This window comes from Lampetra fluviatilis, chromosome 66 (genome assembly GCF_964198595.1).
Source record: "Lampetra fluviatilis chromosome 66, kcLamFluv1.1, whole genome shotgun sequence".
Classification (NCBI taxonomy): domain Eukaryota; kingdom Metazoa; phylum Chordata; class Hyperoartia; order Petromyzontiformes; family Petromyzontidae; genus Lampetra; species Lampetra fluviatilis.
In genome coordinates, this window is record NC_136340.1 from 4,124,936 (window position 1) to 4,141,007 (window position 16,072).

At 58.2% G+C, this 16,072-nt stretch overlaps 1 protein-coding gene across 1 annotated transcript; it reads left to right on the forward strand.

The window, feature by feature from the left end:
- The first annotated feature begins 217 nt into the window (after positions 1 to 217).
- Positions 218 to 14,046, forward strand: LOC144952216 (glycogenin-1-like). Its single transcript, XM_078882626.1, has 7 exons — positions 218 to 359; positions 2,217 to 2,352; positions 2,785 to 2,959; positions 4,845 to 5,007; positions 9,835 to 9,961; positions 12,312 to 12,711; positions 13,733 to 14,046. Exons 1-7 carry the CDS (start codon positions 260 to 262, stop codon positions 13,931 to 13,933), a joined length of 1,302 nt encoding a protein of 433 aa, XP_078738752.1. The 5' UTR covers positions 218 to 259; the 3' UTR covers positions 13,934 to 14,046.
- Positions 14,047 to 16,072: the final 2,026 nt, after the last annotated feature.

The following is a 16,072-nucleotide window of genomic DNA, read 5'->3' on the forward strand; positions in this document are numbered from 1 at the left end:
TGGGTTACTGGGTGAGTGGGGGGCTGGTGGGTTACTGGGTGAGTGGGGGGCTGGTGGGTTACTGGGTGAGTGGGGGGCTGGTGGGTTACTGGGTGAGTGGGGGGGTTGGTGGGTCACTGGTTGAGTGGGGGAGTTGGTGGGTTACTGGGTGAGTTGGTGGGTTACTGGGTGAGTGGGGGGGTTGGTGGGTCACTGGTTGAGTGGGGGGGTGGGTGGGTCACTGGTTGAGTTGGGGGTTGGTGGTTCACTGGGTGAAGCGATGGGCTGGCTGCCACTCTTCGCTAAGCGGCCTCTCTCCACGCTGTTTTCCTACTGCACCACCGCCGCCTGCATCATGCCGCCGCCGCCCGCCGCAACAGGTGAGCTCCCGGCACGGCAATGTGGAATTCCCACGTGGCGTGGCGGCGGTGGCGAGTGGGGGGGGGGGGGGGGCGGTGGCTACGAGCCCGGCGGAGAGCGGCGATGTCGCGGTTTTGCGTCGGCGCCGGCTCCTGGGAGCTTTGCGGAGTCGGCCTCAAGTGGCGGTAGTACCCTGTGCGCTGTGCGGTGAACTTCGCCGCTGGGGAGACAAAGGTGGCCGGGCGGGCGTGGTGCCGACCTCCTCCTACCCCCGTGCGGTGCCGATCGTGGGTGCCCGCTCGCTAAAGTAGTTTTTAGAGCTTAATTTTGGTGATTTCGGAGACGTTTTGGTTTAGCCGTGTTTGTTTGTTTGTAGTGTAATGTGAGGATATATCCGGGTTGCTGTTGGATCACACCTCGTACGATGATTGGCTCTGCCGGTCCTGGCCCATAGCCAATGGGGAGAAGTCTAGGGGCGTGGCCCTGACGTCATGGGAAGGTGACCTCTGCAGGAAGAGGATTGGTTCTGCTGGCTTTAGCCACAGCCAATGGGGGGACGAGTCAGGGGCGTGGTCCCGGGAGCCTACGATGGAGTCTAGAAGATTCCATAGAGGCTAACCAGGATTGGTGGAAAGGTACCACGTGACCCGGCTATTAAAAGGGGTGGAGACGAACAACACGTGGTCAGATCTGGAACGAACGGAGGGTGAGGCCACGCTGGAGCGGGGGTCCGGGCTGCCACGTGGTCTAGGCTGCCACGTGGTCCGGGCTGCCACGTGGTCCGGGCTGCCACGTGGTCCGGGCTGCCACGTGGTCCGGGCTGCCACGTGGTCCGGGCTGCCACGTGGTCCGGGCTGCCACGTGGTCCGGGCTGCCACGTGGTCCGGGCTGCCACGTGCTCCGGGCTGCCACGTGGTCCGGGGTGCCACGTGGTCCAGGCTGCCACGTGGTCCAGGCTGCCACGTGGTCCAGGCTGCCACGTGGCCGCGCGTGTTTTTCTCTCTCTATCCCTCTCACGCTCTGTCAGCAGCGCGAAGGAGTGTTGTAAAGAAAGGCAAATAAAGACCGCATTCCAGAAGTCTCTTCCACGACCTTTCTTACAGTAGTACAGAGCTCGACTGATGACTTTAATCTAAATTGCCTTGTGGTTGTTGTTGTTGTTTGACTTGCATCCCACTGGGATTTTTGCACGCAGCGTTGAAATGCGGTGCTTTTTTCTGGAAGACTTTGCAGTTTTTGCTGGATTTCTCTGTTTGCGCATCGCCACTTGAAGATGTTTTCTTGTTTTTGTTTGTTGCGGTTGCACCCGAGTCAAGAGCCGCATGGCTCACAGGGATACACCTCCTAATACAGCACTTGCTCCAACAGTACATTGAGGCTATACAGGGGATCTTTGTCTTGTGTGTGTCTACGTGCGTGTGTCTCCGTGCGTGTTTGTACGTGTGTCTGTGCGTGTGTGTGTGTGCGCGTGCGTGTGTGTGTGCGCGTGCGTGTGTGCGTGCGTGTTTGTGTAATCATGCTGGCACTGTAGGGGGGGTACAGCTGATGGTGCATCTACCAGTCATCTCAGTCGGCCAACCCATGGCACCTGCTGGGTCTGTCCCATGACCTCCTCCTGCCAGCAGGGAGCCTTCCACACTTCACGTGGTAGCCTCAAAGTTGTGCACCTAGCCTGGCACAGGCGCCGTGGTGACGTCACCGTCGCTTAGTGGTGAATGGCGGCTGTTGTTGTGGGCGAGCGGGCGATCAGGTGTTGACCCGTTGATATTCACAGATTGTGGACCTGTTGACCCCCCGTTGACCCCCCGTTGACCCCCTGTTGACCCCCTGTTGACCCCCCGTTGAACCCCTCGTTGACCCCCCGTTGACCCCCGCAGACGAGGCGTTTGTGACGCTGGCTACCAACGACTCCTACGCCAAGGGGGCGCTGGTGCTGGCTCACTCGCTACGGCAGCAGGGCACCACGCGGCAGCTCGTCATCCTGGTCACCCCACACGTGTCAGCAGCCTACCGGTGAGTGGGTGGGTGGGTGAGTGGGTGGGTGGGTGGGTGAGTGGGTGGGTGGGTGGGTGAGGAGTGGGTGGGTGGGTGGGTGAGGAGTGGGTGGGTGTGTGAGGAGTGGGTGGGTGTGTGAGGAGTGGGTGGGTGTGTGAGTGTGTGAGTGGGTGGTGTGTGTGTGGGTGGGTGTGAGTGGGTGGGTGGGTGTGCGAGTGTGGGTGAGTGAGCGGTGGTGCAGCGGTTAGCGCTACGCTGCGCTACGAACCCGGCTATGACCCGAGTTCGATTCCCGCTCACGGCCACCAACACCGCCAGCGACGATTAAATGAACGGGTCCTGGGCCTCCCCTAGGTCGACTCGGCCTCAAATGAGTACCTGGTGCGGTGTGTAGTAGACAGCCTGTTACAGTCTGTGGTGTCTCACCCCACCTCTCACCCCCCCCCCCAGCTCTGCGCTGAGCGTGGCCTACGACCTGGTGCAGCCTGTGGATGTGATGGACTCTGGCGACGCGGCCCACCTGGCCCTGATGGAGCGCCCCGAGCTGGGGGTGACGCTCACCAAGATCCACTGCTGGGCGCTCACCCAGTACACCAAGGCCGTCTTCATGGACGCAGACACCCTGGTGAGAGTGGGGGGCACACAGAGCCCCCCCCCCCCCCCAGTGAGTCACACTGAACCCTGTGGGAGCCGTAGCCCAGCTGGGGGTGACGCTCACCAAGATCCACTGCTGGGCGCTCACCCAGTACACCAAGGCCGTCTTCATGGACGCAGACACCCTGGTGAGAGTGGGGGGCACACAGAGCCCCCCCCCCCCCCCCCCCAGTGAGTCACACTGAACCCTGTGGGAGCCGTAGCCCAGCTGGGGGTGACGCTCACCAAGATGCACTGCTGGGCGCTCACTCAGTACCGCAAGGCCGTCTTCATGGACGCAGCCACCCTGGTGAGAGTGGGGGGCTCACAGACACTCTGGTGAGAGTGGGGGGCACACAGACACCCTGGTGAGAGTGGGGGGCACACAGACACCCTGGTGAGAGTGGGGGGCACACAGACACCCTGGTGAGAGTGGGGGGCACACAGACACCCTGGTGAGAGTGGGGGGCTCACAGACACCCTGGTGAGAGTGGGGGGCTCACAGACACCCTGGTGAGAGTGGGGGGCACACAGACACCCTGGTGAGAGTGGGGGGCACACAGACACCCTGGTGAGAGTGGGGGCACACAGACACCCTGGTGAGAGTGGGGGGCACACAGACACCCTGGTGAGAGTGGGGGGCTCACAGACACCCTGGTGAGAGTGGGGGGCACACAGACACCCTGGTGAGAGTGGGGGGCACACAGACACCCTGGTGAGAGTGGGGGGCTCACAGACACCCTGGTGAGAGTGGGGGGCACACAGACACCCTGGTGAGGGTGGGGGGCACACAGACACCCTGGTGAGAGTGGGGGGCTCACAGACACCCTGGTGAGGGTGGGGGGCACACAGACACCCTGGTGAGAGTGGGGGGCTCACAGACACCCTGGTGAGAGTGGGGGGCTCACAGACACCCTGGTGAGGGTGGGGGGCACACAGACACCCTGGTGAGAGTGGGGGGCTCACAGACACCCTGGTGAGAGTGGGGGGCACACAGACACCCTGGTGAGAGTGGGGGGCACACAGACACCCTGGTGAGAGTGGGGGGCACACAGACACCCTGGTGAGAGTGGGGGGCACACAGACACCCTGGTGAGGGTGGGGGGCACACAGACACCCTGGTGAGAGTGGGGGGCACACAGACACCCTGGTGAGAGTGGGGGGCACACAGACACCCTGGTGAGAGTGGGGGGCACACTGAACCCTGTGGGAGCCCCCCCCCCCCCCCCCCAGTGAACCCTGTGGGAGCCATCGACTCGCGTGGAGACGCATCGACTCTTCACACAGAGAACCCCCGTGTGACCCCGTGTCTCTCCCTGTGTCTCCCCCCGTGTCTCTCCGTGTGTCTCCCCCCGTGTGTCTCCCCCCGTGTCTCCCCCCCCGTGTCTCCCCCCCCGTGTCTCCCCTCGTGTCTCCCCCCGTGTCCCCCCCCCGTGTCTCCCCCCGTGTCTCCCCCCGTGTCTCCCCCCGTGTCTCCCCCCGTGCGTCTCCCCCCGTGTCTCCCCCCGTGTCTCCCCCCGTGTCTCCCCCCGTGTCCCCCCCCCGTGTCTCCCCCCGTGTCTCCCCCCGTGTGTCTCCCCCCGTGTGTCTCCCCCCGTGTGTCTCCCCCCGTGTCTCCCCCCGTGTCTCCCCCCGTGTCTCCCCCCGTGTCTCCCCCCGTGTCTCCCCCCGTGTCTCCCCCCGTGTCCCCCCCCCGTGTCTCCCCCCGTGTCTCCCCCCGTGTCTCCCCCCGTGTCTCCCCCCGTGCGTCTCCCCCCGTGTCTCCCCCCGTGCGTCTCCCCCCGTGTCTCCCCCCGTGTCTCCCCCCGTGTCTCCCCCCGTGTCTCCCCCCGTGTCTCCCCCCGTGTCTCCCCCCGTGTCTCCCCCCGTGTCTCCAGGCCGTGGCCCCGTTGGACGACCTCTTTGAGCGCGAGGAGCTGTCGGCGGCTCCCGACCCCGGCTGGCCGGACTGCTTCAACTCGGGGCTCTTCGTGTTTCGCCCCTCGCTGGACACGTACACCCAGCTACTGGAACTCGCTCGCTCCACAGGCAGCTTTGATGGCGAGTCACTCACTCACCAGCTCGCTCACTCACTCACCAGCTCACTCACTCACTCCCTCGCTGGACACGTACGCACAGCTGCTGGAACTCGCTCGCTCCACAGGCAGCTTTGATGGTGAGTCACTCACTCACCAGCTCACTCACTCACCAGCTCACTCACTCACTCACTCGCTCATCAGCTCACTCACTCACCAGCTCACTCACTCACCAGCTCACTCACTCACTCACTCGCTCATCAGCTCACTCACTCACCAGCTCACTCACTCACCAGCTCACTCACTCACTCACCAGCTCGCTCGCTCACTCACCAGCTTACTCACTCACCAGCTCACTCACTCACTCGCTGGACACGTACACCCAGCTGCTGGAACTCGCTCGCTCCACAGGCAGCTTTGATGGTGAGTCACTCACTCACCAGCTCGCTCACTCACTCACCAGCTCACTCACTCACCAGCTCACTCACTCACCAGCTCACTCACTCACTCACTCGCTGGACACGTACGCACAGCTGCTGGAACTCGCTCGCTCCACAGGCAGCTTTGATGGCGAGTCACTCACTCACCAGCTCGCTCACTCACTCACCAGCTCACTCACTCACCAGCTCACTCACTCACTCACTCGCTGGACACGTACGCACAGCTGCTGGAACTCGCTCGCTCCACAGGCAGCTTTGATGGCGAGTCACTCACTCACCAGCTCGCTCACTCACCAGCTCACTCACTCACTCACTCACCTGCTCACTCACTCACCAGCTCACTCACTCACCCATTCACTCACCTGCTCACTCACTCACTCTCCAGCTCACCAGCTCCCTCACCAGCTCACTCACTCACCAGCTCACTCACTCACTCGCTCACCAGCTCACTCACTCACCAGCTCACTCACTCACCAGCTCACTCACCAGCTCACTCACCAGCTCACTCACCAGCTCACTCACCAGCTCACTCACCAGCTCACTCACCAGCTCACTCACCAGCTCACTCACCAGCTCACTCACTCACCAGCTCACTCACTCACCAGCTCACTCACTCACTCGCTCACCAGCTCACTCACTCACCAGCTCACTCACCAGCTCACTCACTCGCTCACCAGCTCACTCACTCACCCATTCACTCACCAGCTCACTCACTCACTCTCCAGCTCACTCACTCACTCACCAGCTCACTTACTCACCCATTCACTCACCAGCTCACTCACTCACCAGCTCACTCTCCAGCTCACTCTCCAGCTCACTCACCCACTCGCTCACTTCGCTCACCAGCTCACTCACTCACCCATTCACTCACCAGCTCACTCACTCACTCACCAGCTCACTCACTCACTCACTCACTCACCTGCTCACTCACTCACCAGCTCACTCACTCACTCGCTGGACACGTACGCACAGCTGCTGGAACTCGCTCGCTCCACAGGCAGCTTTGATGGTGAGTCACTCACTCACCAGCTCGCTCACCAGCTCACTCACCCACTCACCAGCTCACTCACCAGCTCACTCACCAGCTCACTCACCCACTCACCAGCTCGCTCACTCACCAGCTCACTCACTCACTCGCTGGACACGTACACCCAGCTGCTGGAACTCGCTCGCTCCACAGTCAGCTTTGATGGCGAGTCACTCACTCACCAGCTCGCTCACTCACTCACCAGCTCACTCACTCACCAGCTCACTCGCTCACTCACTCGCTGGACACGTACGCACAGCTGCTGGAACTCGCTCGCTCCACAGGCAGCTTTGATGGCGAGTCACTCACTCACCAGCTCGCTCACTCACCAGCTCACTCACTCACTCACCTGCTCACTCACTCACCAGCTCACTCACCCATTCACTCACCTGCTCACTCACTCACTCACTCTCCAGCTCACCAGCTCCCTCACCAGCTCACTCACTCACCAGCTCACTCACTCACTCGCTCACCAGCTCACTCACTCACCAGCTCACTCACTCACCAGCTCACTCACCAGCTCACTCACCAGCTCACTCACCAGCTCACTCACCAGCTCACTCACCAGCTCACTCACCAGCTCACTCACTCACCAGCTCACTCACTCACCAGCTCACTCACTCACTCGCTCACCAGCTCACTCACTCACCAGCTCACTCACCAGCTCACTCACTCGCTCACCAGCTCACTCACTCACCCATTCACTCACCAGCTCACTCACTCACTCTCCAGCTCACTCACTCACTCACCAGCTCACTTACTCACCCATTCACTCACCAGCTCACTCACTCACCAGCTCACTCACCAGCTCACTCTCCAGCTCACTCTCCAGCTCACTCACCCACTCGCTCACTCGCTCACCAGCTCACTCACTCACCCATTCACTCACCAGCTCACTCACTCACTCACCAGCTCACTCACTCACTCACCTGCTCACTCACTCACCAGCTCACTCACTCACTCGCTGGACACGTACGCACAGCTGCTGGAACTCGCTCGCTCCACAGGCAGCTTTGATGGTGAGTCACTCACTCACCAGCTCGCTCACCAGCTCACTCACCCACTCACCAGCTCACTCACCCACTCACCAGCTCACTCACCCACTCACCAGCTCACTCACTCACTCACTCACCAGCTCACTCACCAGCTCACTCACCAGCTCACTCACCCACTCACCAGCTCACTCACCCACTCACCAGCTCACTCACTCACCCACTCACCAGCTCACTCACCAGCTCACTCACCAGCTCACTCACCCACTCACCAGCTCACTCACTCACCAGCTCATCAGCTCTCTCACTCACCAGCTCGCTCACCAGCTCACTCACTCACTCACTCACCAGCTCACTCACTCACTCACTCACCAGCTCACTCACTCACCAGTTCACTCACTCACTCACCAGCTCACTCACTCACTCGCTCATCAGCTCACTCACTCACCAGCTCACTCACTCATCAGCTCACTCACTCACCAGCTCGCTCACCAGCTCACTCACTCACTCACCAGCTCACTCACTCACTCACCAGTTCACTCACTCACCAGCTCACTCACTCACTCGCTCACCAGCTCACTCACTCACCAGCTCACTCACTCACCAGCTCACTCACTCACCAGCTCACTCACTCACTCACTCACCAGCTCACTCACTCACCAGCTCGCTCACTCACCAACTCACTCACCAACTCACTCACTCACCCACTCACTGGACACGTACTCTCAGCTGCTAGCGCTCGCTCACTCCACCGGCAGCTTCGATGGTGAGTCGCTCACTCACCAGCTCACCAGCTCACTCACCAGCTCACTCACCAGCTCACTCGCTCACTCACCAGCTCACTCGCTCACTCACCAGCTCACTCGCTCACTCACCAGCTCACTCGCTCACTCACCAGCTCACTCACCAGCTCACTCGCTCACTCACCAGCTCACTCGCTCACTCACCAGCTCACTCACCAGCTCACTCACCAGCTCACTCGCTCACTCACCAGCTCACTCGCTCACTCACCAGCTCACTCGCTCACTCACCAGCTCACTCACCAGCTCACTCACCAGCTCACTCGCTCACTCACCAGCTCACTCACCAGCTCACTCACCAGCTCACTCGCTCACTCACCAGCTCACTCACCAGCTCACTCACCAGCTCACTCGCTCACTCACCAGCTCACTCACCAGCTCATCAGCTCTCTCACTCACCGGCTCACTCACCAGCTCACTCACCAGCTCACTCACCAGCTCACTCACCAGCTCACTCACCAGCTCACTCACCAGCTCACTCACCAGCTCACTCACCAGCTCACTCGCTCACTCACCAGCTCACTCACCAGCTCATCAGCTCTCTCACTCACCGGCTCACTCACCAGCTCACTCACCAGCTCACTCACCAGCTCACTCACCAGCTCACTCACCAGCTCACTCACCAGCTCACTCACCAGCTCACTCACCAGCTCACTCACCAGCTCAATCACCAGCTCACTCACCAGCTCACTCACCAGCTCACTCACCAGCTCAATCACCAGCTCACTCACCAGCTCACTCACCAGCTCGCTCACTCACTCACCAGCTCACTCACCTGCTCGCTCACTCACTCAGTGTGGTGGTGGTTGATGATGATGGTGGTGGTGGTGGTTGGTGGTGGTGGTGGTGGTGTGGGGAGCGGTGGTGCAGCGGTTAGCGCCACGCTGCGCTACGAACCCGGCGACCCGAGTTCGATTCCCGCTCACGGCCACCAACACCACCAGTGACGATTATCTGAACCGGTCCTGGGCCTCCCCTAGGTCGACTCAGCCTCAAATGAGTACCTGGTGTAGCGGTGTGTAGCAAACATCGCCACTGGGGAGACAAAGGCGGCCGGGCGTGGTGCTGGCCACCCACCCCCTCGTGTGCCACAGTGCCGGTAGCCTTCACAGGTGCTGCTGCTACTCGCTACTAACAGCACTTGCCCCTCCAGCCTGTTAGAGGCTACACGGGGGAGCTTTGTCTGTGTATAGGTGCTGCTACTCGCTACTAACAGCACTTGCCCCTACAGTCTGCTAGAGGCTACACGGGGGATCTTTGTCTGCGTATAGCTGCTGCTACTCGCTACGATGAACAGCACTTGCCCCTACAGTCTGCTAGAGGCTACACGGGGGATCTTTGTCTGCGTATAGGTGCTGCTGCTACTTGCTACTAACAGCACTTGCCCCTACAGTCTGCTAGAGGCTACACGGGGGATCTTTGTCTGCGTATAGCTGCTGCTACTTGCTACGATGAACAGCACTTGCCCCTACAGTCTGTGTGAGGCTACACGGGGGATCTTTGTCTGCGTATAGCTGCTGCTACTTGCTACGATGAACAGCACTTGCCCCTGCAGTCTGTGTGAGGCTACACGGGGGACCTTTGTCTGTGTAGGGGGTGACCAGGGCCTGCTGAACACCTTCTTCAGCGGCTGGGCCACGGAGAACATCGACCGCCACCTCCCGTTCACCTACAACCTGAGCATCGCATCCGTCTACTCTTACCTGCCAGCCTACAAACGGTGTGTACACACAGTGTACACACACACACGTGTACACACACACACAGTGTATACACACACACACACACACAGTGTATACACACACGTGTACACACACACACACACGTGTACACACACACACACACGTGTATACACACACACACACAGTGTATACACACACACACACACAGTGTATACACACACGTGTACACACACACACACACAGCATCGCATCCGTCTACTCTTACCTGCCAGCCTACAAACGGTGTGTACACACAGTGTACACACACACACGTGTACACACACACACACACACGTGTACACACACACACACACAGTGTATACACACACGTGTACACACACACACACACACAGCATCGCATCCGTCTACTCTTACCTGCCAGCCTACAAACGGTGTGTACACACAGTGTACACACACACAGTGTACACACACACACACAGTGTATACACACACACACACAGTGTATACACACACACACACAGTGTATACACACACACACACAGTGTATACACACACGTGTACACACACACACACAGCATCGCATCCGTCTACTCTTACCTGCCAGCCGACAAACGGTGTGTACACACAGTGTACACACACACGTGTACACACACACACACAGTGTATACACACACGTGTACACACACACACACACGTGTACACACACACACACACAGTGTATACACACACGTGTACACACACACACACAGCATCGCATCCGTCTACTCTTACCTGCCAGCCTACAAAAGGTGTGTACACACAGTGTGTACACACACAGTGTATACACACACGTGTACACACACACGTGTACACACACACGCACACACACACACGTGTACACACACACGCACGCGTGCATGCGTATACACACGTACGTACACACACACGTACGTACACACACGTACACACACACGCACGCGTAAACACACGTACGTACACACACACGTGTACACACACACACACACGTACACACACACGTACGTACACACACACGTGTACACACACACGCACGTACACACACACGCACGCGTAAACACACACACACGTACGTACACACACACACACGTACGTACACACACACGTGTACACACACACGTACGTACACACACACGTGTACACGCACACGTACGTACACACACACGTGTACACGCACACGTACGTACACACACACGTACGTACACACACACGTACGTACACACACGTACGTACACACACGTACGTACACACACGTGTGTACACACACACGTACGTACACACACACGTGTACACACACACACGTGTACACACACGTGTACACACACGTGTACACACACACACGCACGCGTGCATGCGTATACACACGTACGTACACACGCACGCGTACACACACGTACGCACACACGCACGCGTACACACACACACGTACACGCATACGGACACATGAACGCACATGGAGATGGACACACACACACACAGGTCACCCCCTAACAAACTGATGGCTGGTCCCATCAAAGCCACCACCACCTTCACCATCACCATCACCACCTTCACCATCACCACCTTCACCACCACCATCACCATCATCACCACCACCACCTTCACCATCATCACCTTCACTATCACCACCTTCACCACCACCACCTTCACCATCATCACCACCACCACCTTCACCATCACCACCATCACCATCACCACCTTCACCATCACCATCATCACCACCATCACCTTTACTATCACCACCTTCACCATCACCACCATCACCACCACCATCACCATCATCACCACCATCACCATCACCACCACCACCACCTTCACCATCACCACCTTCACCATCACCATCATCACCGCCACCACCATCACCATCATCACCATCACCACCTTCACCACCACCACCATCACCACCACCACCATCACCACCTTCACCATCACCATCATCACCACCACCACCACCACCATCACCATCATCACCACCACCACCACCATCACCACCTTCACCATCACCATCATCACCACGACCATCACCATCACCACCACCACCTTCACCATCACCACCTTCACCACCACCATCACCACCATCATCATCACCACCTTCACCATCACCACCATCATCATCACCACCACCATCATCACCATCACCACCTTCACCATCACCATCATCACCATCACCACCTTCACCATCACCATCATCACCACCACCACCATCACCACCACCACCACCTTCACCATCACCACCACCACCTTTACCATCACCATCACCACCATCATCATCATCACCACCATCATCACCACCACCACCACCACGAGGAGCCTGAAGGCCGCGGGGTGATGCTGCCTCCCCCCTCCCGCCCCACCTCTCCACCCCCTTCCAAGATTTGGCGGCGATGTCAAGGTGGTCCACTTCCTGGGTGCGGTGAAGCCCTGGCATTGCCGCTACGACTCCACGTCCGGCACCGTCTCCTCCTCCTCCTCCTCTGACCTCACGCAGCACCAGCACCAGCACCAGCTGCCCCACCAGCTGCCCCACCAGCTGCCCCACCACACCAACTTCCTGCAGCGCTGGTGGCAGCTGTTCCACGCCAGCGTGCTGCCCACGCTGCCCGCAGACGCCGCCGCTGCGGCCGTGGCGCAAGCGGCCGCCGGAGTAGAGGTTGGTGGTGCCGGTGGTGGTGGTGGTGGTGCCGGTGGTGGCGCCGGTGGTGGCGCCGGTGGTGGCGGTGGTGTCGGTGGTCTCGGTGGTGGCGTCGGTGGTGATGGCTCTGCTGCTGTAGAGGTGAGCGCATGGCCTCATTCTTGCTTCCTGTTTTTTAGTCTGTGCTGCTCGCTATGAGGTGTTGTCTCTCTCATCATCGTCATCATCACGGTGGCTATGAGATGTTGACTACCTCGCCTGGTACGCAGGAGGTCGTGGGTTCGATCCCGACCCTGACAATGCCTGCTGCTGCTGCTGTGTATATGGAGTCTGCGTCTCTCTCTCTCTCTCATCATCATCACGGTGGCTAGGAGATGTTGACTACCTCGCCTGGTACGCAGGAGGTCGTGGGTTCGATCCCGACCCTGACGACGCCTGCTGCTGCTGCTGCTGTGTATGTGGAGTCTGCGTCTCTCTCCCCGTGGTGGTCGCTGTGTGGATTTGTCTCCGGCTCCTCCGGATTTCCCCCTCCACGTTTAGAGTCAACAACATCAACATCATCAACATCATAAACAACATCAACATCATCAACAACATCAACAACATCAACATCATCAACAACATCAACATCATAAACAACATCAACAACATCAACAACATCAACATCAGCAACAACATCAACAACATCAACATCATCAACAACATCAACATCATCAACAACATCAACATCATCAACAACAACATCAACAACATCATCAACATCATCAACAACAACATCAGCAGCAGCACCACGCGGTGCAGAGTCTTTGGCTGCTGCTATAATGTCCACACGGCGATGACGATGACGATGACCTTCGGTTCTTTCGGTAAAGTCGCGTCGAAAGAGAGCACAATAGACGAAATACCAGCACACGACGTTTCGATTGCAACACAAGCAATCATCGTCGGGTACAAATGAAAGCGAAAACCAACCTAGTAAACTTAGAACTACAATGTAATGCAGCACAGAGAGTCGGCCAACACGACAGTCAACACCCTACCTGGTTGGTGGACCACACGCGGATGGGTGAGCGGAGCTCGCTTCCTACCCGTGCCACCACCACCGCCCCCCCCCCCCCCCCCACCGTGTGGACTAATCCCCATCCGTCCCACGCTTGCCCAGGTTTCGTCCCTGCAGTCGGCGCTGTCGGCGCTGGCCGTGGCTCCGGGCGCCGGCTCCTCGCAGCAGCAGGAGCAGCAGCAGCAGCAGCAGCAGCATGAGGAGCGCAGGCGGCGGCAGCAGTGGGAGAGTGGGCAGGCCGACTACCTGGGAGCAGACGCCTTCAAGCACATCCAGAGCAAGCTGGACTCCCAGCTCAAGTGACGCGGGGGGAGGCCATAGTGGGCCCATAGTGGGCCCTATAGTTGGCGCTATAGTTGGTGCTATAGTTGGTCCTATAGTTGGTCCTATAGTTGGCCCTATAGTGGGGTCATAGTGGGGCCTACTTGGCCCTCTCGTCCAACTGGCTAACCGAGCGCTCACTTGTACGCTCACTCACTCACTCAACCATTCACTCAACCATTCACTCAACCACTCGCTCACTCACTCACTCAACTACTCACTCACTCACTCAACTACTCACTCACTCACTCAACTACTCACTCACTCAACCACTCAACCATTCACTCAACCACTCGCTCACTCACTCAACTTCTCACTCACTCACTCAACTACTCACTCACTCACTCAACCACTCACTCAACCACTCGCTCACTCACTCAACTTCTCACTCACTCACTCAACTACTCACTCACTCACTCAACCACTCAACCACTCACTCAACCACTCGCTCACTCACTCAACTTCTCACTCACTCACTCAACTACTCACTCACTCACTCAACCACTCAACCATTCACTCAACCACTCGCTCACTCACTCAACTTCTCACTCACTCACTCAACTACTCACTCACTCACTCAACCACTCAACCATTCACTCAACCACTCGCTCACTCACTCAACTTCTCACTCACTCAAGCACTCACTCACTCAACCACTCACTCACTCAACTACTCACTCACTCAACTACTCACTCACTCACTCAACTACTCACTCACTCACTCAGCCACTCACTCACTCAACCACTCACTCACTCAACCACTCACCCACACGCTCACCCACCCACATGCTCTCCCACTCTCCCATCCACACGCTCACCCACCCACACTCACCCCCCACAACCCCCTTGTGGTGCCACCTGGTACCACGCAGTGCCGTGTGGTGCCACGTGGACATTCCACATTCCCATGGCGGGTGACAGTCTGTCCACGATGCATCCACCCACCACTGAATGTTTACCCCGAAATCAAGTGGTGCTGTGAATCACGTGGTGATGGTAGTGGTGATGGTGGTGATGGTGGTGATGGTGGTGATGGTGGTGATGGGCATTATGTTGGTGATGGGCATTATGTTGGTGAGGTTGGCGATGGTGATTGTGGTTTTTAATGGTAGCGATTGCGGTGATCATGGTGATGGTCTCCAGCAAGAAGATGATGGCGATGTAAAAGGTGATAATGATGATAATGGTGGTGGTGGTTTTGAACGCTGGAACCTCAACCGCACCCATATAGAGACCCATATAGAGACCCATATAGAGACCCATATAGAGACCCATATAGAGACCCATATAGAGACCCATATAGAGACCCATATAGAGACCCATATATAGGAACCTCTAGAGAAACCCCATAGACCCATACAGAGACTCATGGACTGACTCACAAAGACACTGACAAACACACACACACAAGGCAAAGCTCCCCCGTGTAGCCTCTAACAGACTGTAGGGGCAAGTGCTGTTAGCGAGCACCTATGAAGGCTACCGGCACTGTGGCACACGAGGGGGTGGGTGGCCAGCACCACGCCCAGTGACACTGACACACACTGACACACACACACACTGACACACACACAAACAGTGACACACACACACACAGCGACACACAGACAGAGACACAGTGACACACAGACACGGTGACACACAGAAACGGTGACACACACACAGTGACACACACACAGTGACACACACACAGTGACACACAGTGACACACACAGACACAGTGACACACACAGACACAGTGACACACACAGACTGACTGCCACACAGCTGATATAACGGCTGACTTAGCTGATGACAGCCTGACTCGCCTGGTGACCAGCTGACTTGTCACGCAGCTGGTGACAGCCTGACTCAGCTACAGACCAGCTGACTTGTGACTCAGCTGGTGACAGCCTGACTCCGCTACAGACCAGCTGACTTGTGACTCAGCTGGTGACAGCCTGACTCAGCTACAGACCAGCTGACTTGTGACTCAGCTGGTGACAGCCTGACTCAGCTACAGACCAGTTGATTTGTCACGCGGCTGGTGACAGCCTGACTCAGCTGGAGATCAGCTGACTTGTCACGCAGTCAGCGTTGCCTCCAGCATTGAGCCGGAGTCATCGCTGCTGTTGCTGCTGCT